Source organism: Stomoxys calcitrans, chromosome 2, assembly GCF_963082655.1.
Source record: "Stomoxys calcitrans chromosome 2, idStoCalc2.1, whole genome shotgun sequence".
NCBI lineage: Eukaryota > Metazoa > Arthropoda > Insecta > Diptera > Muscidae > Stomoxys > Stomoxys calcitrans.
The window spans coordinates 71,128,281-71,153,215 of NC_081553.1; the positions used below are offsets into that span (position 1 = coordinate 71,128,281).

The 24,935-nt window shown below is 37.6% G+C and overlaps 2 protein-coding genes across 10 annotated transcripts in view; one reads left to right on the forward strand and one right to left on the reverse strand.

Annotated features, from left to right (window-relative positions):
* Positions 1-17,549, reverse strand: part of LOC106086741 (diacylglycerol kinase theta) — a 121,468-nt gene extending 103,919 nt beyond the window's left edge. For all 9 annotated transcript variants that reach the window (XM_059364060.1, XM_059364058.1, XM_059364062.1 and 6 more), the window contains exon 1: positions 17,263-17,549. The gene's annotated coding sequence lies outside the window, so the exon portion shown is untranslated. The remainder of the gene's footprint in view (positions 1-17,262) is intronic.
* On the forward strand, positions 10,047-16,524 carry LOC131994691 (uncharacterized). The gene is made up of 2 exons (XM_059361500.1): positions 10,047-11,244; positions 16,484-16,524. Exons 1-2 carry the CDS (start codon positions 10,047-10,049, stop codon positions 16,522-16,524), a joined length of 1,239 nt encoding a protein of 412 aa, XP_059217483.1.
* Positions 17,550-24,935: the final 7,386 nt, after the last annotated feature.

Sequence of the window (24,935 nt, forward strand, 5' to 3'; positions counted from 1 at the left end):
GGATACGTGATGGGTTAAATTGGCGCACCTTCGTCTTCATTTTGAACAGCCAGATTAAAGTCTTCTTTGGGTTAGGATTCAAGTCTCTAGGTTTCGCCCGGTCGAATTCCATTTCTAAGACCGTTCTGGCATCTTTTCTTAGCTGAATAGGATCTCTACTACTAAGAAGACAGGTTTAAATCCCTCTTATTTATGATGGTAACCAATAGGAATGGAAATAAAATTATTGAATTATTAAAATTATGTCATGGAACTTTCATTTTATCCACCAATTCCGTAGCATGTGGTTTACCTAACCTAAGGATTGTATCAGTATGTCGGTCCTCATATTGTTAAAAGCCCCTCGATGTCAATGCATTCCGCCAATGTGTACGTCTTAGCATCGAAAGATCTTTTTAATTTTTGCGGAAAGGAGGCCACTGCATATGAAGGCCACCGTATCGCGGATGTTAGCATGTCTGTCTATGACTTTGAATCCTGCCGAAAAGATTAGAAAACATTTTTCATTTAGTTTTCCTCGTACTGGCGACATATGTGAGTTACTACTCAAATAAAAGCCATGTGAAAACTTCTCCCCAAAGTCACAATGCGGCACGCCTTTCGAACTGGGCTATAAGAAGGGAGTCCCTTATCATTGAGCTTAAACATGGATTAGACATCAGTCATTGATACATGAGAAGTTTGCCCTTATTAACATTTGTGTTAAATTCCCTAATGTCATGTGTGGCGGAAAGATATTCACCTTAAATCCCGTTCGGACAAAAAAATTATTTTCTCCGTAGTGCATGATCGGGTCAGCTGGCCAATCAATTATAAATCGGTCTGAGTTCTCAGAAATTCTTTACGAACATCCTAACATAATGCCTGTAGCGTTAGAAAACCGCCACACAACCAATATTTCAGCGATGCTAAAGGAAAACTTTAGAGTTGGATACAGTCGCCTATTAACATTATTGCTCTTTTCTGAACGCGATTCAAAAGTACAAAGGATGGATGGAAAGCTTCTGCCCATATATGAGAGTAATATTCCATCTTCGGTCTGAGTGGGTCAGAAGGAGAGAAGTATTCTTGCACCGCCTAAGAAAGCCCAAACTCTAAGATGCTTGTTTCGACACTTCAAATACATGGATTGAGCAAAGGACATCACATTATATTGTCATGCCCGGAACATCAAGAGAATCCAATCGGAATGCTCAATGTCCATACCATCAATAGTAATGAGTCAGCGAATCATATGTGTGACAATAAACAACTGAATTGTACTTTGCTCATGCGACCCCTCTCGAAATGGCCAGGCAAAAATGCACATCCAAATTTGCCCATGAACATTCCATTAAGGAACAAGGGCCAATTTCTCACATTTTCGATTCAAGTTGAAGCTCCCCCTCCTCCTTTATAGCCGAGTCCGAACGGCGTGCCGCGCAGCGAAACCTCTTTGGAGTGAAGTTTTTACATGGCAAAGTATCTCAGAAATATCGCCAGCATTAGGAGGGGATAACCACCGGTGAATAATTTTTTTCATTCCAAGTCAGGCTCAATAGATCGTCAATAAAATAAACAAAAAGACAAGGAAAGGGCAGAGAGTGAAGGCCATAGAAGGAGCAGGGTTCCGCGGCAGTGCTAATCTCTGGGGCAGGGAGTAGTGCCCGAGAGAGACGCTGTTTGTGTGGGAACAACGATCGCAATAAGACTGCGGAAGTCAGGTTCATGGTGCTCCTCGAACTTAGGCCAATCTTCTGTTCTCCGGGGGTATGGCGATGTCGCTTGGCGGAGCGACTGATTATATACCTTGGAAGTCCTTCCTTGTTGATAGTTGATGGGTTAGACATCGTTTTTCCGAAAAGGAATTTCTGTTCTGAGGGCATTTCGATTTTTCCGGGGCCCTCTGTATACACGGATGGGTCTAAATTCCTTGGAATCAAGGAACCTTATGGGCTTCCGGACGTGATCAGGATCTTTCCGGTGGAGGTCTTCGCCATTCTAAGGGCTCTGGAGACGATGTTGATGCATAAGTGGCGGCCTGATCAGACTGTCACTGTCTTACGTCGGGCCGTGTAAAGTCAAAACTGGTTGGAAGATGCAAAGAGCTTCTTCGGAGAATGAGAAAGGTTGTCAGGCTCTGCCGGGTCCCAGGATAACAAGGTGTGGAGGGGAACGGAGCGGCTGACGAGCTGGCTAGCAATGGATCGCTGATTGCCGCTGATCTTGCTATGGAATAAGTGATCCCTCCGCTGTGCAAGCTTCTTGGTAGGAGAGACGTTTCTATGATAACTGCGCGAATAAGGCATAGGCTGGCACTGTAGATTTCAGGGTGTCAAAGACCTTGCGACCGAGTATTTCGTGAAAAATGTAGCCGCACATCTGGGGGCTGAGAAAGCATAGCTTAGGACTGCTGACAGGAGTCCTGACTGGTCATTGCAACGTCAGATATATGACGCATCTCTGGGTCATAAGAAGTAGGATGTGCTAAGACGAGGAGGAGTTGAAGAAGGTTGAGCACATGTTGCCCCACTGCCCTGCAATTGCGAGAAGACACACGATAGGATAGGGGGAATACCAATTTCGTCATTCCGTTTATAACCCATCGAAATATAGATCTGAGACCCTATAAAGTATATATATTCTTATTCGTCTTGACATTCTAAATCAATTAAGCCCTGTCCGTCCATCTGTCGAAAGCACGCTAACTTTCGAAGGGATAAAGCTAGGCCCTTGAAATTAAGAAATTTTTTTCCTAGTAGTGTAAACCATTTGGGTTTATAAATGGGCATATCGGTCCATGTTTTCATATAGCTACCTTTTAAACCTATCCTGGATCTTCACATCTTGATGCTCTGGACGGCGCAATTCCTATTCAGCTGAAACTTTACACCATGTGTTTTGTTTTGACTTCCAACAACTGTATCAACTATGATCCAAATCGGTTCACAAACCGATATAGATCCCATATGAACCGATTTCGGATCTTGACTTCTTGAGCCTATAGAGGGAGCAATAATTTTCCGAGTTGGTTAAAAAGTTGAATAAAATGGTTTGTATTGACTTTCAATAACTGTGCCCAGTATGGTCTAAATCGGTTCACAACCTGATATAGCTCCCATATAAACCGATCTTAAGCCTATAGAGGGAGCAATACTTATCCGATTTGGCTGAAATGTTGCACAACGACTTCTTCTTACCTTAACCATACGTGTTAAATATGGTCGGAATCGGTACATAACCTGTTATAGCTCCCATATAAACAGATATCCCGATTTTATTCCTTGAGACATTGTAGGCCGCAATTCTCATCCGATTTGGATGAAATTTTGCACAATAAATTCTACTGCGATCTCCAACGGTCAAATAGTATAGCTCAAATAGCATTACCATTTATATCCGTTATCCTTTGTTTGCCTATAAAGAGATATCGGCCAAAAAATTTGACAAATGTGATCCATGGTGGAAGGTGTACAAGATTCGTCCCGGTTGAACTAGGCACGCTTTTACTTGTTTGCTTTTTCTTCTACCTTCTTCTAATGCAGACAAAATGGATCTAAGGACTCCGAGTGAAGCGATTAGTAACCGAGGTTGCTAGGTACCTTAATAGGCGAACATCAAAATCGTTATCTACGACAAATTCTATGAAGTTTTCCGCACGATACCATGGTACTAAAATCAAAGCTAGCTTCCGGTTTTAACGAAAAACTCGAATCTCCGCCTTAAAGACCGCATTATGATAAGCCAGGCGAAAGAAGAGCTTGGCCTCCAGATGTACAATGTACACTTAGAAAAATGCTTATCTTAATAGGAGTTAATTACATAATACTCGTTAGCTTATTAGGAACCCGTTAAGAACCCTAGGGTTCCGATAATTGAAACCTCAGCATACTATGCCCAGTGCACAAAAAGCGAGACAATACATTCATAGGTATTTCGGCCATTCATAGGTATTTGAAGACCGAGTTCAAAGGGCACCAAATTAATACTTTTAATATTTTCTTAACTTCGCACCCTGAAAAGATCGAAATTAATATGCTTGCACCTCTCGAAAACTCCGATCATTCATAATTTGCACACACGCTAAGGTTTCTACTCGAACAGCGACTTCGTGCTAAAGTTTTTGTGTATCCAAGGGCAGGTCTGTTGGTTGTTTATAAAAATAATAAAGGGTAACACATCGGCCCAACTCTGATTAAAGACGATTAGACCCAGGCTAACCTTCTGGCTGACAGAAACTTTTCCACTCCCCGTTATTGAAGACGTATCTAATAACATGCCTCAGATATGTATCGGAACATACAGAGTCAAAAGGGTTCTTGCGGATCTTGACGTCAATATTTCTCCGGACCCCGATGGTATAACGCCACTTGTCTTATGCATGTATTCTTCGGCGCTCGGTCCTCCATAACGCAACGCTAAAAACATTGCTTACCGTAAGGCAGTCTTCCGAGCAAGAAAGGTGACGAACGTTCAGCAGATTCCCAAAAAAAGTGAAGCGAACAAACCTGTGAATTACCCACACATAGCGATATTCTCCACGCTTTCCAAGGTTATGGAGAACATGGTTAAGCACCATCTTGTGTGACTCTTGGATTCCAACAGTCTTCTTCTAGATTTGGGTTCCCCTCAAATCGACCTACGTGTGACCTAATAGCATTCGCGTCGGAACGGTGCAGTCGGAGCGACCAGTCTGGTGAGAGTAAGGTCGTGGCTTTAGATATTTGATAGGGTTTACCATGGTGTGATCCTTTCAAGGCCCGGTTGTCGGTAACGACTTGGTTCGATTTATATCGAGCTTTCTTAGAGATCGCTTTATAAGAGTTGTTATAAATGGCTTATCCTCCGATGAATACAGATGAACCGCAGGAGTATCACAAGGATATGTCCTATCTTCCCCTTTTTCTTATTTTCATGGATGATCTTTTGCGCCAAACTTCGAATCCTGTCTACTCGTTTGCAGATGGCAGCGACCTCCGTCATTCGTATACACTCGACCATAGGCTGAGTCTTTGAGAGATCGAAGAGAAGACAGGGGGCGGATTATGCTCTCTGCCAGGATTTGCTGCTCATTTTTGAGTGCGGTCAAATCAACAGAGCAGATTTTAATGTATATGCGTATGCCACAAACGATCCGCTAACACTTTAGAATCGTCAATATCTATTGTCGGTGCAGATATTGAGCGGTCAGAGGCTCTTGGTGTTCTGGGCATGAAGATGAAAAGTAATGTCCGTTGGTCAGAACATGTATTCAAAGTGTCAAAAGAAGCATCCAAGTGCTTGGAATTTCTTAAGCAATGTGGACATATTTCACTCCCTCCGATAAGGTTGCCTTATAAAGATCGTAAATCAGACCAAAAATAGAATATAACTCGAATGTATGCACAGATGCTTTAAGATGTTCCTTGGAGCTACTGCATCGTGTTCAGAGGCGAACTTCGGTGCTGATTGCAGATAATACGATATACAACTCTAATGTGTCACTCGAGCATCGTCGGAAGGTGGGTTGTGTGACGCTTTTCTATCATTACTTCCATGGTGTATGTTCCACGGAGATTGGTTTGCATATTCCTCAAATGAGGTTGTTTATCAGAACTTTGATACTTTCTAGAAACTCACAACGATTTGTAATCGATTGGCCAGCTGGCCGGATCATGGACTACCAAGAGAATTCTTTTTTCGCACGGACAGTTCGTTTGTGGATTCGACCTCCGGCTAATGGCAATACAGGGTTTTAATGCTTTTGCTTGACAGTTTTGTTTCCTTAAGCCATGATGAATGAAGATATGAAGTTCGTCTGTAGGTAAGGATGGATGGATTTACGCCAAAATGTTTAGTCAAAAATGCTTCGTTTACAGCGCCGGGCCGAATCTTGGGATCCCGCCACCACGGATTCTGCTAAAATATGGAAGTCATAACAGAACACTACATTCAATATTTCAGCCAAATCGGATGAAAATTGAAGCTTCCAAAGGCCCAAGTAGTCAAATCGAGAGATCGGTATATATGGGAGCTATATCATGTTATTGACCGATTTGGACCATAGTAGGTAGCAGCACCAGATTTCAACATAAGAAATTCACAAAGCCACATGGTTTTCGCCAGATCAAGAAGTAAGGAACCACATTGATCACGTTGAAATAGATGGAACGTATTCATCCTGCATGTTAGATATACGATTCTCCCAATGATAGAATAACACAATGGCAAACTATTGCCCACTCTATGAAAAATGCCGCGAAATCCTTACTTGAGTGCCAGAAGCCTCTCCCAAGAAACCCATGGTACGTTCAAGAGTGTCGAAATGCTACTGAAGCCGAGAATGCAGCATTCAGGTTGCTCTGAATCAGTAGCAGGAAGAGGGTATCGGTATTGAGAAGAGAAGAGTAGAAATTCAGAATGTTATGAAATGATCAAACCGAATGGTACAGGCACATCCTCCTCCAGATACAAAAAAGGAAATCTGGTAACTGATGGAGATAGTGTGCTTGGGATATGGACAAATATTTTTCCCAGCTGTTAGTGTCCGACATTGGCGACGACAAAAATACTACAGAACCTGGTGATGGTATACAATGTTTACCTCCTAGACAGAATGAGGACCAAGTAGCAGTGACCCGGCTGAAGAACAACAAGCCAGCAGAAGCCAGCTGAACTATTTATGACCGGAGGCGGCACGATAATAAGGCATATGCATCAGCTTGTCTGCGCAATCTGGCTAGAAGAACGCATAACCGATGATTGGAATCTCAACATACTATGTCCCGTACACAAGAAAGGAGACACTACAGAATGTGCCAACTACAGAGGAATAAGTCTCCTCCCCATCGCATACAAGATACTCTCGAGCGTATTGTGTGAAAGATTAAAATCTAAAGTCAATGAAATAATTGGGCCCTATTAATGCGGCTTTTATGCAGTAATTCCACCATAGACCGAATATTCACACTGCACCAAATCCTGGAAAAGATCGAAGACGAACATTTACGATCTTTTCGTTTGTCAAGCCATGTCTGAGTTGGGTATCCCTGCAAAATGAATAAAAATATGCAGGATAACATTTGCTTATACACTTTCCAGAGTAAGAAAAAGAAAGAATATCTCCGAACCATTCAATACCAAACGAGGTTTCTGATAGGGAGACAGCCTGTCGTGTTAATATCCCGCTGTAGAAGATTAAAGATATGGCACACTACTCGCAAGAGAACACATGTTACTTGCCTCATGATATCGATGTTGTCGGCAACATGAGGTCACCAGAAGTAGTAACTGCAGCCTTTGAAAGAATCAAAAGTGAAAGTGGGTATGGCAGTAAATGGAGATAAGACAAAATGGATGGTATCAACTCCCACAATGTCTTCTACCCCCGAGTAGATTAAGAAAATGGAGAAAGTTGGAAACCACAACTTTGAGATATTCAGCAACTTTATCTACCTCGGCGCCAACGCAACCGAAGCGAATGACAGCAATTTGAAATAAAGCGAAGAATAATATTGGCAATCAGATGCTACAACGCCTAGACAGACGATGACACTATACAAGACACTGATACTACCCGTGCTGTTATATGGTTCCAAAGCATGGGTAGCTGCGAAAGCAGACGAGGCAGTGCTTGGAGTGTTTGAGAGAAAGATTTTTCGTCAAATTTATAGACCAGTTTTGCATTGATGAATTGTATGAGCTGTATGACGACGTTAGTGTAGTTAAGCGTATCAAAATACAACGGATGCACTGGCTAGGTGATGGTGTCAGAATGAATGAAGAAGCTCCAGCGAAGAGGTCTTTTGAAGGCGACCACGGTGATACACGCAAACCGGTACGACCAAAAGCCCGTTGGAAAGACCCAATGGCGAAAGACATCTCGGAACTTGGGGTCAGAGATTTTGGAGGAAGCGCAGAAGATCGAGGCGCTTGGAACGTTATTCTTAGTTTGGCTTATATCAAATTTAGGTAAAGTAAAAGACGATGTTCTATCGATAACTCCACGTGTGTGTTCCTCGGAGATTGATTTCTAATTTTTTTAATCGATTTACCAGTTGACCGAGCCGCGCACTACGGAGAGAATTCTTTCTTCGCAAAGACAGTTCGTAGGTTGATTCGATTTCCGGGTAATGTCTTTCCCACCAGCTACGATATCCAGAGCTTCCTGACAAGTTTTTAAGGTTTTTTCTTCTTTCTTCTTTTTCTTCTTTAAAGAAACAAAAATCGAGCTAGGCCCGGGTAATAGCTGCTTTAGATTCTTCAGGCGTTAGAACCCCTTTAGTTTGACCCATAATATCTTTGCGATAAACAAATCTATTTTATTGGGGAGGTATCATTTTTATAGTAAAAGGTGCAGAAAATTTCATTACCGTTGAAGGATAGCCGTGAATTTGCTACATTTTGATGTAAAAGTCACTTCGGTTATGGTCAAACTCTTATAAAGTTCGTCTGTGGTAAAGGATGCATTTGTTTGCAACGCTAAGAAAAAGAGGAGCTAGACCCATCGATAATTACACCGATCGGTTTAGAATACTAATACTAATAAACTGTTAACAAGTGCGAACGTGTTTTGTTTGAGCTCCGATTGAGTTGTCCTGTGTGTTTGCTTACCAAGTTTTACGACTATAAAAACAGCATTTAAAGTTTCAAAAGTTGCTAGTGAATGCAAATATTGTGGCAGATACGTCGGCAGCGTCCATTTTAAGCTGATATTTTTAATAAAAGTGATCACATTTATTAACATTTGCCAAATTTCCATTGGACATTTATACTTTTATGTTAACCGATTAACAATAAAGATAAATAAATATTCACCACAACAAACATCAGCTGATAACTAACATATGCACCGCGGGCCGTTTTTACACAGTACAATCATATCTATAACCCTGTAGGAACAGAATCTTAACGCATTAACAGTATCGAATAAAACTAATCATCAAAATGAGTACAAAAGTCACAAAATCAGTAAAATCTGTGTTTAATACCCCTAAAATTAACAAACATCCAATAGAAAATACACCAACTTCCTCAAAGAATAAATCACCAAAATTAATTCAATTAATAGAACAAAAATTTGCTCGACAGACTGAAATAATAACAGCCAAAATCGATGAAGCAGTTGCAAATGCCATTGGTGCGCTCGAAAATAAACTTCTTGAGCTATCAAATAACTTAAATAATCTAACACTAAGAGTGAACGAAATGGAAAAATCTCAAAGTTGTCTAAATGATCTTAAAACTGAGATAAATGAGCTAAAATTTAAAATATGCCGCCAAGAAAACTTGAATGTATCATGTAACTTACGATTAACTGGCATTCCATCATATGAGAATGAAAATACTTTTGAGATATTTAAATGCCTGTGTGATTCTCTAAAAATTGTAACTCCTAGTGTCATAAGCGTACATCGAATTCGTAACTCTAATAGCAACATAATTGATGGTACTATTTTGGTAAAATTGTGTTCGCCAAATGATAAAAATTTTATATTAAAAACCATATCGAAGTATAGACGCGAAAACAAAACTCAACTTTCGATTGCCATGTGTGGTTTTGATAGCAATAACCACTTGTTTGTTAACGAAGACTTAACAAAAGAAAACTATAAAATATATAAAACCGCAATAAAATATAAAAAACAAAAACTATTATCAGCTGCTTTCACTTTGCGGGGGCTAGTTTATGTGAAGCAAACTGAACAAGATAGAGGTGTACGAATTGATTCTCTGGAACATCTCAACAATTTCTTTCGCTAATCCTAAACTGCAGTTACTCTGTTTAATCCTCAACAAATCATATAAAGATAATAACAAAATGTATATAAACCTAATTCAAAGAAAAATATCAAACATAAGACTTCATATGATCCTATATCAAGTTTGCATAAACCGTCTAGTCTCATTTACCATTACTACTAACTTTGTTTATCAAATTAATATGCGTTGCAGAATAAAATTTTTAATTGACACTTAACGTTAACCATTGTTCCAATGACGGTCTTTACAATATGGTCAGAGTACTTTCAAAACAAAAAACTGGATTGTCGATAGTTCATATTAACGCCCAGAGTCTAAACAACAAAATGGACGAATTCAGGCAGACGTTCATCTCATCAAATATCGATATTATATGTGTATCCGAGACATGGTTCCACTCAGACATTGCAGACTCCATCTATGAGCTACAAGGCTACAAACTTTTTCGATCCGACAGAGTAACCAATGCCGGTGGTGTGTGCATGTATCTTCGAAATGAACTTAAATGTAATTTAAAACTTAAATCTAATAATGATAATCCAATGGAATATTTATTCCTGGAGTTGTTTTGTGCTGATAATAAAAAAATTCTTGTTGGAACAGTATACAGACCAAATCGCAACGTTCCATTTGGCTATTTTACCGATGCAATTGAAGAACTCACAGTATTCTATAGTGATGTAATTATTTCTGGAGATTATAATAGCAATCTACTTTCTGAAAGTAAATTTGCTGATGCCATGAATACTTTTGGACTATATTCCGTAAATACCACAATTCCTACACACTACTCTCACACTGGAAATACTCTGATTGATGCCATTTTCGTTAATTGTCGGGAAAAAATTCTTCTGTATGATCAACTTTCTGCACCCTCATTTTCCAAACACGACTTATTATTTATAAAGTACGATGTAAATCTAAAGAAAAATCAAACAGAATACCAGATTCGCGATTTTCGAAAACTTAACTACAACTTGTTGAACGATTTATCTAACAATATTGCATGGGATGCAATATATGGTTATGAATCTGTTGAGGACCAAGTTAGTTTTATGCAACATCACATCTCTTTGCTATATGACTATTGTGTACCCCTGCGAATAATAAAAGGTATACATAAACAACAGCCTTGGTTTACCCCCGAAGTCAAAAATTTGATTCAAAGAAGAGATACCCTATATAAACGTTGGAAATATTATAAAACCACAATTCTATATAACAATTTCAAAGAAGCAAGACGCCAGGTCAATGAGAAAATCAAAGTATTGAAAACGGAATACTATCGTCAGAAATTTACCACGGCAGTAGATAGTGGATCAAAATGGAAGGTTATTCGTAGTATTGGCATCGGAAAGAAAAATATTTCCACTCCGGACATGAATGTTGAGGATTTAAATCAAATGTTTGCTAACCACCAAAATCTGACACCAAACTCTTCAATCAATAATTTCGTAAATATATCACCATCTTCGGTCAATAACCTTTCAGACTCTACCTTCTGCTTTCAATGTGTTAATCAAAGTGAAGTCTTGGAATGTTTTCTCTCAATAAGTTCCAACGCTGAAGGAATGGACGAGCTATCTCCTAAATTTTTGAAAATTTTGCTTCCTAAATGTCTCCCTTATTTCACATATTTATTCAATACAATCCTAACTAAGTCTGTCTTTCCTAATTCATGGAAATACACGAAAATTATTCCTGTTCCAAAGTCCAACAATGACTTTCGACCAATTGCAATTTTACCGTATTTATCTAAAGTTTTGGAACGCGTAATGCATAAGCAGATTAATAATTACATATGCACAAATAAATTACTAACGGAGCGACAGTCTGGTTTTAGATCCCAAAGGAGTTGCATAACTGCACTTACCGATGTTATTGAGAATCTGAGATTGAATATGGACAACAACATGTTATCAATTCTGGTACTGCTTGACCACAGCAAAGCTTTTGATACAGTCAACCACTCAATCCTTATTTGGAAACTAGAGAAACTGTTTTACTTTTCTAAACCAGCATGCCGGCTTATTTCATCATATCTAAACAACAGATCGCAATCTGTCTGTCATAACAGAATGGTATCAAATATCCTTAATACAAAAAGTGGTGTCCCACAAGGCTCTATACTTGGCCCCTTGTTATTTTGCATATATGTAAATGATTTGCCTAGTGTTTTGCGAAACACTAATATTCATCTTTATGCAGATGATGTTCAACTTTATACAAGTACACATCTAACAAAATTAACTGAATGCGTCGACAGACTAAACCAGGACTTAGAACGTGTAAACGACTGGGCTACTAAAAATGAGTTAAAAATTAATCCAGCAAAGTCAAAGTGTGTGGTAATCTCGAAAAATGGATCGGATTTGCTTGCACAATACCCATTAACAATTAATTATACTCCAATAAGAATTGTTTCAACATCTTCTAACCTTGGTGTAACTTTCAACGAAAGGCTAACGTGGACAAACCACATTCAAAGTAATATCGTCAAGACATATGGGATGCTTCGCAACTTATGGGCAGTTCAAAGCACAACTCCGCTACATATTCGAATGACATTAGCGAAATCGTACTTGGTTCCAGTACTACTTTACGGAGTTGAAATATTTGCAAACTGCAATTACAACGACAAACAAAGGCTACATATAGCGTATAACAGTATTGCAAGATATGTATTTAAAAAGAGACGCCACGAAAGAATATCATCCTACTCATATCAAATATTCAACATGAGCTTTGACAACCTCCTTAAATTTAAATGTCTACTTTTTCTTCATAAAATCATATATACAAGGGAACCCAACTATCTATTTGAAATTCTTCAATTTGCGAGATCAACCCGGCGAAAAAATATTATTCCGATACGCCATAAATATTCTAGATCAGAACAACAATTTTTTATATACTCCATCCGTCTTTGGAACAATATACCTACCAGCATACAGCTAATAAGCAACGCATTTCTGTTCAAAAAGGAGCTGATGTTATTTTTTAAATGATCATATATTTAAAAACAACTGATTTTAAATAAGTAATTTATCTCAATGTAAAAATATTTTAATTTATATTGTTATATTGTCATATTGTAGCATATAAAATTTTTTTAATAATCTTCTCTCAAACCTCTGTACTGTATTATCTCCTGAAGCTACCTAGTACTGTAACTTATAAGATTTCATATCTTGTTGTGCTAGGTCTCCGTAATTAAATAAATAATAATAATTTAGCGAATTTAGCGAATCACTTCCTGATTCGATTAAGCTATGTCCCATCTATTCATGTATTCTTGTGATCAAGGTACAGGTCGAATTGATTGCCCGATTATCACAAAACTTTGAACATGACACTTCTTTGGCGAAAGTTTGAACGCTATTGATTTTGAACAAAATCGGTTCAAATTTAGATATATCCCTCATATATATCTTTCTTCCGATATGGCCTCTTAAAGCAGTAGAAGCCACAATTTTGGTCCGATCTTTAGAAAATTAAACATGAGGTTTTTTATTTGATGTCCTCATATGTGTGCAAAATTTCGTCCAAATAAGGCCAGATTTAGACATAGCTCCCATATATAACTTTTATCAGATATGATCTTTTAAGGCTGTAGAAGTAATAATTTTGATCCGATCTTTACAAAATATAGCACAAGGTGTTTTATTTGACGTCCTGATATGTGTGCAAAATTTCATGAAATTGGTCCAGTTTTAGATATAGCTCCCATATATATCTTTCATCCGATATGGCTTTTTAATGCTGTATAGCCACAATTTTGGTCCAATCTTGACAAAAATTAGAACGAGACGTTTTATTTAACGTTCCAATATGTGTGCAATTTCATTTCTTTAAAATCTGTTCAGATTTAGATATAGCTCCCATATATATATATATATATCTTTCATCCCATATGCCTTTAAGACTGTAGAAGCCACAGTTTTGGTCAGATCTTCTCGGATTCAGATTCTCGGAGGAGTAGGGTATTATACGTCGGCCCCGGCGACTTTTGCCTTTCCTTTCTTGTTATTTCTATAGAAGGGACCAGAAATGGACCGATTTTTCGATTTTACTTTCCGAGCCAACAAAATGCTCATTTTCTATCCGATATCCCTCAAATTTGAAACAAAGCCTTGTTTTTGGGCCTCCCCCAAACCATGCCAACTGTGGGCCAAATCGGGAAGTTTTTCTACACAGCTGCCATATAGACCTCCCTATTAATGTTTTGGTCTTAAAAACCCTCTTTCTTATCCGATTGTGCTGAAATTTGGATCCGTGAGTTTTATTACAACTCTAAAATCCCGCACCGAACAATCAATTCGAAAGTCAAAATAACCCACTGCGCACAAAATTTCAGCCAAATCGTATGAGGGAGATAGGTTTATATGAGAGATATGGAAGATTATGGATTTGGACCGTACATGGCATGCTTCTTAAAAATAATAACAAAACACTCAGTGCCAAATTTCAGCTTCTAGTGGCTCAAGAAGTAAAATCGAAGTACCAGTTTATATATTGGAGTTATTCAATCCTATTCTATAGTGGTGCATTAAAAACGATTAACAAGTAAAAGCGTGCTAAGTTCGGCCGAGCCGAACGGACGGTCGACGGATATGGCTATCTCGCAATTTCTTCGAGATAAATACATCTTACTAATGCCCACGAACCTAAAAATTTCTAAATATGATCCCCCTTACGCATCAAATCATGGTTGGTGTGGTATATCTCCTATGGCTTTAATCTTTCTATTGCATGACAACTTTCGAATATTAAGCCCATCTCGAAAGAAGAATGTTATAAAAGTTCATCGCGCGCTTCTTTCATTTACGACAAACCTCCTTTTTGGCTGAATAGGTACGTAAATAAGCAGAATTGTCATGTTGAAGATTGTTGAAGATCAACCAGAAGCATTTCAAGAGCTACCAATGCACCCAGAAAAAGTCAAAGTTTGGTGCGGTTTTTGGGCTGGTGGCATCATTGAACCGCACTTATTCAAAGATGATGTGTATGTTTTCATATTTGAGAATTGTATTCATAGTAGGATGCAATCTTCTCAAAACGAGGTGTTCGAGAAAAGGAGAGAGTGAGAAGAGATCTATGAACACAACTTCCTTGAAAGCGAATATCTACACTGTGTGAATCACAAAGTATGCAAATTGTAAATTTTTGCCCATGAATATTCCACTAACGAACAGGGGCAAACTTCTCACATATCCATAAGTGCAGTCGGATTCAAGTTTAAGCTCAGTGATAAGAGGCCTCCTTTTTATAGCCGAGTCCGAACGGCGTGCCGCAGTGGGACACCTCTTGGAGAGAAGTTTTACATGGCATAGAACCTCACAAATGTTGCCAGCATTAGGAGGGGAAAACCACCGCTGAAAGTTTCTTCCTAATGGTCTCGCCAGGATTCGAACCCAGGCGTTCAGCGTCATAGGCGGACATGCTAATCCCTGTGCTACGGTGTATCTGTGCAAAATTTCAAGCGGCTAGCTTTACGCTTTCGACTGCTATCGTAATTTCAACAAACGGAAGGACGGACATAGCTAGATTAACTCAGAATCTCGAGACGATCAAAAATATATATATTCTTTATGGGATCTTAGATCGATATTTCGAGGTGTTATAAACGAAATAACTAGATTAGTATACCCCCATCCTATGGTGGTGGGTATAAAAACAGGTCATGTTACGAAAATGGCTAAAAATGCTACGGATTAAAAGTCATACAAGATGTTACATTTGATGCTTAAGTTAGAAAACCACGAGCAAAACTTCAATCGAAAGACACAGAGGAGACACATGGTGTCAGATATTGAAGTAGAGCAAAAAATTAAAGTATTTAGAAATCTATCTAATCTAGAAATCTATATAGGAAAACAACTTAAAAATGGTGACGAAATCCTTTAAGAGTATTAGCCTTAGAGAAAGTTGAGAAAACCTAGGTTTTATTATCATCGTCTCCCAATCTAAACTCAAAATCAATCATACTGAAAATAAATACATATGTACATCAGCTCATGATTTGTATAAACTTTATGTTTATTTTGACAGTAATTTTCTTATTTTAATTAAATACCAGTTTTTATGCATTTACCAAGAAGTATTAAAAATTTGTCATACTTGTTAGCATATATTTCTTTTTTTTTTTTATTCCAATGCTTCTCTCATTTATGGCAAGTAACGAACGTCAATTATTGCAAAGACATTTGTCAACAATGCCATACACACACAGAGCAAAAAAAATGACAAAGAACATTTGGTTTTTCAAATATTTTTCTTTTGAAATTTTCCTGTCAAAATGTTTACACATAGGCTCTCACACTCAACGTTGTTGCATTTAAAAAAATTCACCATAGACCATTATACTCAACTGAGTATGCTCTCTATATTAAGCTTTGTTGTTTCTCCACTCTCTCTCTCTTTCTTGCTCTCTAAACAAAAATACAAAACACAGACAGGTAATGAAACAACAAGAAAAAATTCCCCAAAATTCAATTGGCGGCCCCAAGCCCATTACGAAAATTGAGGGAAATTTCAAGAGAGCATGCCAAACAAAGAGAGAGAGGGAGAGCGCGGAAGAATTAGAGAATAAAAGTATTTGACAATACTACTATCGTATATATCTCTGCTCAAATAAATCGCAATAGATAGAGAATTTTTCGATTTTTTTTGCCACTGCTGATATGGTTTTCTTTTGGTTTTCCTTTCCGTTTTTTTTTTGCTTTTGATTTCCTTTTATAAATTTTTTTCTAAAATTTCTTAGAACTGCAATTTGTGGAAAAAGTAATTAATAATGATTGTTGAGGAAATGAAAGAGAAAATGTTTTTTGTTTTTTTTTTTCTTCAAGATTTCCTATGAACTGTTGTTGATTTCTTTTGACATGTTTGTTTGAATCCAAATATGTAACTTTAATTAAAAATTGTTGCTTTTCTTATGATCCAAGAGGAGGGGGCTGGATAGATACACTGCCAAGGAAAGGGATTCACCATTTTTGTGTGTATATTTTTTTTGGTACAACTTTTAAAAACGACGTTTTATACATACATATGTATGTATGAAGTTTTCACTAGCATTTGGTTTTAACATTTTTTTTTTGTTTAATTTTTTCTTTAAATTATTTAAATTTATTTGGCTTGGCTCTTTTTGCCAGACATGGGGTCTAGGGGTTTCAATTCCACATGTTAGATTTTTTAAGATTTCTTTTTTCTCAATTTGTTCTTAAATTCACTATTCAAAAAAAAAATTATATTTTTTCTTTCATCTTTTGTGTGTATAGAAAAATTTTTATGCACAAGAAGAAAAAACTTTCCTTTGACTTATTTCTATACACATACAGGGACACGCACACACAAACACAGAATTCGGTCCAATGAACGAATCAGCCAGTGAACATCCACAGGCACCCAGTACACACATTGTAATGTACACATACGCATGTACGCACACACACACAAACACAATCACACACAGGTCCACACACACACTTGTGGTGGTTTGAAGCAGCAGTAGGAAAAAAAATGAAGAAAATTTTGTTATATTACATTTTTCTCGTTTGCATTATAGAACTTTTTTTCATTTCGTTTTGTTTGAACTTAAAAACTTCTTGTTTCACTTTTCTTTGCTTGTGTAATTACTGGGTTATCTCTTTTTTGTTATAAATATTTTGTATGCTTTATTAAACTATAACATATTTAATTAGTTTTTTTCATTAATCTTGTATTTTTTCTATATATATTTTATATAGAGATTTTATATGTGTATATATGTATGTATATATTTTTTAAAGTTTTGTGCCCTGTCAAACGTAGCAGAGCACCTACTGCTTTCCGTGGTGGTTCGGATTCGTATGCGCTCAGAATCTGGCAAAAAGTTCTCGCCAGCCGAACTGATGATGATGAAAACACACACACACACTCACATTGTATACCCAAAAACATACTCTCCAATGGCACAACGTAAAAATTTCCTGTAAATTTTGTTCCCCCTCTCAGTTAAACCAACAAAAAAAAAAAGAAACTCTGGCTAGAAGAACAATAATTGGGGGAAATTTTCTTCATTGAGGTAGTAGTAGTCGTCGTGATAGAGATGTGTGTTTGTTGTCATTTGTGCTCAGAGCTTACAAATATACTCATACCCAAAAAGAGTTCCTTATCAGTGTTGCCAAATAGAGTAAAAAATAAAATAAGAAAATATAATAAATTAAAATAATATAAAATAAAATAAAGTGAAGATAAAAAAAATGGAGGCCACCGTAGCGCAGAGGTCAGCATGTCCGCCTATGATGCTGAACTCCTGGGTTCGAATCCTTGCGAGACCACCAGAAAAAAAATTTCAGCGGTGATTTTCCCCTTCTAATGCTGAGGTACTATGCCATGTAAAACTTCTCTCCAAAGAGGTGACGCACAGCGGCACGCCGTTCGGACTCGGCTATAAAAAGGAGGCCCCTTATCAATAAATAAAATTAAATAAAATAATATAAAATAAAATAAAATAATAAATTAATATAAAATAAATTAATGTAAAATGAATTAATATGGGTTTATATGGGCCATATCTGTTTATAGACCGATTCGCATTATACACGGCATTGGTGTTGGAAGTCATTATACAAATCTTCGGATAGAAATTGAGGCTTCTAGGGACCTAAGAAGTCAAATACGGGAATCTGTTTATATGGTGGCTATATCAGTTTATAGACCGAATAGGATCGTTCTTGACATGTACGTTGGAAGTCACACCACACGTCTTTGTTCCAAATTTCAGCTAAATATGATGAAAATTGAGTCTTCTAGGGGCTCAAGATAAGGTGTATGCCTTATCTGAGCAATCTGGCTAGAAGAACGCATACCCGATAATTGGAACCTCAGCATACTATGTCCCGTAGACAAGAAAGAGACAAGACAAAATGTGCCAACTACAAAAGAATAAGTCATTCCCATCGCATACTCTCGAGCGTACTGTGTGAAAGATTAAAACCTAAAGTCAATGAGATAATTGGGTCCTATCAATGCAGCTTTAGAACTGGTAAATCCACCCTGGACCAGATATTCACACTGCTCCAAATTCTGGAAAAGACCCTAGAAGCACAAATCAACTTCTACCATCTCTTTGTTAACTACAAAGCCGCTTTCGATACCCCTTTACGTTCAAAGGTATTTCAAGCCATGTCGGAGTTTGGTATCTCTACAAAATTAATAAGACTCTGCAAGATGACACTTGCTGATACTCATTCCACAGTAAGAATAGGAAATAATCTCTCCGAACCATTTAATGCCAAACGAGGTTTCAGACAAGGAGAGAGCCTATCGTGTGATCTCTTTAATATCCTGCTGGAGAAGATTATACGAGATGCAGAGGTGAATAGATATGGCACACTAATCACAAGAGAACACATGCTACTCGCTTATGCCGACGACATCGATATCATTGATCGGTCACCGGAAGTAGTAACTGCAGCCTTTGAAAGAATCGAAAGAGAGTTAGTGAAAATGGGTCTAGCAGTAAATGGAGATAAGACGAAATGGATGGTTTCATCTCCCAAAAAGCCTTGCACAACCAATTTACAGATAAAGAAAATGGAGAAAGTTGGGAACCACAACTTTGAGATAGTCAGTAACTTTATCTACCTCGGCGACGCCGTAACCGAAACGAATGACACCAGTTTTGAGACAAAGCGAAGAATAATACTAGCAAACAGATGCTGCTTTGGATTAAGTAAGCAGTTTAAAAACAAGCCCACCTCTCGACAGTCGAAGATTACACCATACAAGACACTGATACCACCCGTGTTGTTATATGGTTCTGAGGCATGGGTACTTGTGAAAGCGGTTGAGGCAGTGCTTAGAGTATTTGAAAAAAAGATTCTTTGTAAAATATATGGACCAGCTTGCGTTAATGGAGAATATAGGCGTCATATGAACCACGAACTGTATGAGACATATGACGACGATAGCATAGTTACACGTATCAAAATTCAACGGCTACTTTGTTGGAATGGATGAAGAAGCTCCAGCAAAGAAGTCATTTGAAGGCAAACAGGGGTACCAACGCAAACAAGGAAGTCCAAAAGCCCGATAGAAAGATCAAGTGTTGAGAGACACCTCGAAACTTGGTGTCAGAGATTTTAGAATGAGCGCAGAAGATCGAGAATGCTACTCTACGTTCGACTAGTGGAACAAATGTTCTGTCATAGCCAATTAAAGTAAAGAAAGAGGCTCAAGAAGTCAAATCCGGGATCGATTTATATGGGGCTAAATCAGTTTATAGACCGATAAGGATCGAACTTGGCGTGGATGTTGGAAGTCATAATACAAGTCTTTGTTCCAAATTTCAGCCAAATCTGATGAAAATTGAGGCTTCTGGGGGCTTAAGAAATCAAAACCGGGGTTCGGTTTATATGGGGGCTATATCTGTTTATGGACCGATTTGGATCATACATACAATATTGATACTGGAAGTCGTAACGCAAGTCTTTGTTCCAAAGTTCAGCCCAATCGGATGAAAATTGAGGCTTTTAGGGGCCCAAAAATTCAAAACGGGGTATCGGTTTATATGGGGGCTATATTCAAATGTGAACCGATATGACCCATTTGTAATTCCCAATGACCTACATCAATAAGAAGTATCAATGCAAAATTTCAAGCGGCTAGCTTTACGCGTTCGAACGCTATCATCGACAGACGGAACATGTTTAGATAGATTCAAAATGTTGAGACGACCCAGAATATATTTATGGGGTAGCAGAGGCCACTGTAGCGCAGAGGTTAGCATGACCGCCTATGACGCTGAACGCCTGGGTTCGAATCCTGGCGAGACCATCAAAAAAATTTTCAGCGGTGGTTTTCTCCTTCTAATGCTGGCAACATTTGTGAGGTACTATGCCATGTAAAACTTCTCTCCAAAGAGGTGTCGCACAGCGGCACGCCGTTCGAACTCGGCTATAAAAAGGAGGTCCCTTATCATTTAGTTTAAATTTGAATCGGACTGCACTCATTGATATGAGAGAAGTTTGCCCCTGTTCCTTAGTGGAATGTTTATGGGCAAAATTTGCATTTTTGGGGTAGCAGATCTCTATTTCTAAAGAATGACTAGGTTAGTATACCGCCATCCTATGGTGGTGGGTATAAAAACACATTATCTTAAGAAAATTTATGATTTTTGAGAAGTTTACTTGAAAATTCAATCTTGGGAAAAAATTTCGTTTAAAATTGTATTTCACACAAAATATTTCAGACTTTTGTGGGATTTTTGGAGAAATGTGAAATTTTAAAGAATGCAGAAATCTTTTTAAAAAATTTATCGATATTGGATTTTTAGGAAATTTGAATTCTTTTTAAACTAAAATTTCGAAACAAATTCAAAATTGCAACAAAATTGTCGATTTTTCTTTTTGTTCATAGAACAATTGATTTTGATTGACAATTTCATCAATACCTGGTTTTGTTTTCACAGAGAATCTCATGAATGTTTGATTTGCGTAGAAAACATGTATTTTGAAGGTAACACTATTTCCTACTCTTGTTCTTCGTCATAAAAACGACAAACGGGATTTTTTGACTGTTAAAAAGTTATGGAGCGCAATTCGCTCTCTCACTCTCATTCTCTTTTACATATTCCCAGTTTAACACTCTTGTCATTTTACCGTTATACCACTTGTTCTTTGATGGTTTAATGTCGTCCATTCTCCTGTCACCTAACTCCGGGGGAATTTTTTTGAATGTGTGTGTGTGTGTTCATGGATATGTGTCTTCATTTTGAACATCCATGGTTGTATTCTTTGGTTTGCGAGATGGTAAATATTATTCTCTTCTGTATTCTTATCCTTATTCTTCTTCTTTTGTTCATTCTAGTGCTTTTTCTTGTGTGTGTGTGTGTGTGTGTGTGGTTATATCTTTTAAGCTTTCCCTGTTTCCATTTAGCACATACTAAAGGTGTATTTGTGTATTGCTATTTTCGAAATATAAATCAACAATTTATTAATAAGCTGTTTCTTCTACAATGTTGCCAGATTGACATGTTTGTATTTTTTTCTGAACATCCTTTTAACAGATGGTCTTGCCATGAGAGGGTTGGTTTTAAATTACTATGTGTTCGATTAATATAGTTCAAATAATATTAAAAATTATATTATTATGAATTTTGTCAAGATTCTATATCTTTTTTATGGGAGTTTTAATCTTTTTCAGTATATTCTTCCTAAACTGATTTAATGAAAGTTTAAAATTTTTAAAACAAAAAAGAATTTTGATTTTTATAATTTAATAATTTTAAAATTGAGACTTCACACATTTCTGAAAATTGTGAAGCGTCTAAGTGCCACCTGAAAATATGCAATGGTCTTGGGTACGTATGAGCAATTTCACATTAAATGGACATAGAAACGTATGAGTGATGTCTATTTTATAACCTTATTGAAAGTCTAAGTGCAATTAGTTCTAAGTGTAGGTTTAGGTTAAATGGGTAGCCCATCCCGTAAGGTGAGTTCACTTAGAGGCCAGTCTGGCCCATTGTGACATCCTGGAAAGGAAAAAGGAGAAAAGGTAAAAGGAAGACTTACTGAAACATTTGGTGATGAAAAACACTGCCCCCTTCTGCTCTGATCCGAAAGGGAGAGAGGAACATGACGAGACATGAAAAGAAAATATAGGAACAGAATATGGAGCAAGTGCTTATCCATCACGCCACAACGCGAGTGCTTCTCCGGAGTGTTGACCCACACACACTGAAGTATTCACTCGCGGAGTGCTAAGAATTGGTAATCTGCGTCTGCGCATGCATGACGGCGTATTGAAAGTCTCTCGTCGTAACAAACCGTTCCCCGGTTTGTTACAACTGCCTTCTAGTATGGAAAGCTCGAGACCTGTAGGCATGAGTAGTGCAGTACGTGCGTACGATCGTCTCCTCCTCATCCTCATCAAGACAGCGCACAGTGGGAGAGAATCAAAGAAACTAGTAAAAAAAAACAGGTTATCGTCCGATTCGGACCATAATTGAACAGAATGTTGGAGAACATAGTAGAAGTCGTTGTGTAAAATTTCAGCCAATTCGAATAAAAATTGCGCCCTTAAGGGGCTCAAGAAGTAACATAGGAAGATCGGTTTATATGGAAGCTGTATCAGGCTATAGACCGAATCAGACCATAATTGACACGTATGTTGAAGTTCGGACTATATTTGGATATAGCTGCCCTATAGACCGACTACCCGATCTCCCAATATAGGGTATTGTGGCCATAAAAGATCCATTTATTACCCGAACTAGATGAAATTTGGCACAGTGTATTCTGGTAGACCCCTACCCATTCCTGTCAAATGGGGTACAGATTGGACCATATTTGGATATAGCTGCCATATATACCGATCACCCCATATAGTGTAATGAGCCTATAAAAAGAGAATTTTTGATACTATTGTGATGAAATTCGGCACTACGAGTTCCAATAGCCCTCTAAAACTTTTTGTTGAATATCGCCCAAATCTAACCATTTTTGGATATAGCTGCCATATTGACCGATCGGACCATATTTGGATATAGCTGTCATATGGACTGATATCCCGTTATAGATTATTTAGCCCATAAAACGAGGATTTTTCATCCAATTTGAATGAAATTTGAAACAGTGCGTTTTGATAGACATCTACACCTGTTTGTTGAATATCGTTCAGATTGAAACATATTTGGATATAGCTGCCATATAGACCGATCTCCCGATATAGTATTGAGCCCATAAAAGGAGCATCTTTAATCCAATTTCAATGAAATTTGAAACATTGAGTTGTGATAGACCTCTTTACCTTTGTGTGGAACATTGTCCAGATCGGACCATATTTAGATATAGCTGCCATTCTAACCGATCTCCCGATATAGAGTATTGTGGCCATAAAAGGAGCATTTTTCATTCGATTTGGATGAAATTTGAAACATTGAGTTTTGATAGACCTCTTTACCTTTATGTGGAACATCGTCCAGATCGGAACATATTTGGATACAGCTGCCATATGAACCGATATCCCGATAATAGATTATTTAGCCCATAAAAGGAGCATCTTTAATCCGATTTCAATGAAATTTGAAACAGTGCGTTTTGATAGACCTCTAAATTTGTTTGTTGAATATCGTCCAGATCAGACTATATGGCAGCTATATCCAAATATGGTCCGATCTGGACGATGTTCGACAAAAGGTGTAGAGGTCTATCAAAACTCACCGTTTCAAGTTTCATTATCGAATCGAATGAAAAATTCTCCTTTTATATGCTCAATACTCTATATCGGGAGATCGGTCCATATGGCAGTTATATCCAAATATGGTCCAATCTGGACGATATTCAACAAATAGGTTAAGAGGGGTACCGGAACTCGGAATATGATGAAAAATTCTCCTTTTATAGACTCATTACACTATATCGGGATATATAGCAGCTATATTCAAATATGGTCCAATCTGTACCACATTTGACAGGAATAGGTAGGGGTTTACCAGAACACACTGTGCCAAATTTCGTCGAATTCGGGTAATAAATGGATGTTTTATGGCCTTAATACCCTATATCGGGTGGTCGGTCTATAGGGCAGCTATATCCAAATATTGTCCGATCTGAGCCGCACTACGCAGAAATGGATAGGGGTCTACCAGAACTCACTGTGTCAAATTTTTTTCGAAATCAGATGAAAAATTACCAATTTATTGCCTTAAGACTTTAAGTCTGAAGTTCGGTCTATATAGCGGCTATATATAACTGAAATTTTATGAATTTTATGAGATCAGAAGGTCAGGTTTATATACAAAGAATACGAAATCATCAAAAATTGTTTGGACAATTTTTTTATACCCAAGATATCTGTAAAATTATAAATACCCAAAATAAGTATTTATTGGGTATTTACCCAAGCGTTGGGTATTTACCCGGTACAAACCTATCCCTACGCATACCCGATGATTAGAACCTCAACAAATAATGTATCGTACACAAGAAACGAGGCAAGATAGTATGTGCCAACTAACATATAGAGGAATTATGACCTATTTGTAGATCTGGAAGTCAAACTTTCTTGTAACTCAAAGTTATTTGAGCAAAAAAGGTAAATTTTTATTCCATTATCAAGACATTATAAAACTCAAAAATTTTGTATATGCCTAAATTCATCCATAGCCATACTTACCTCGGTCACCGATTTTAAGAAACTTATTTTTTTTTTTTTTAATTTTTTATTGA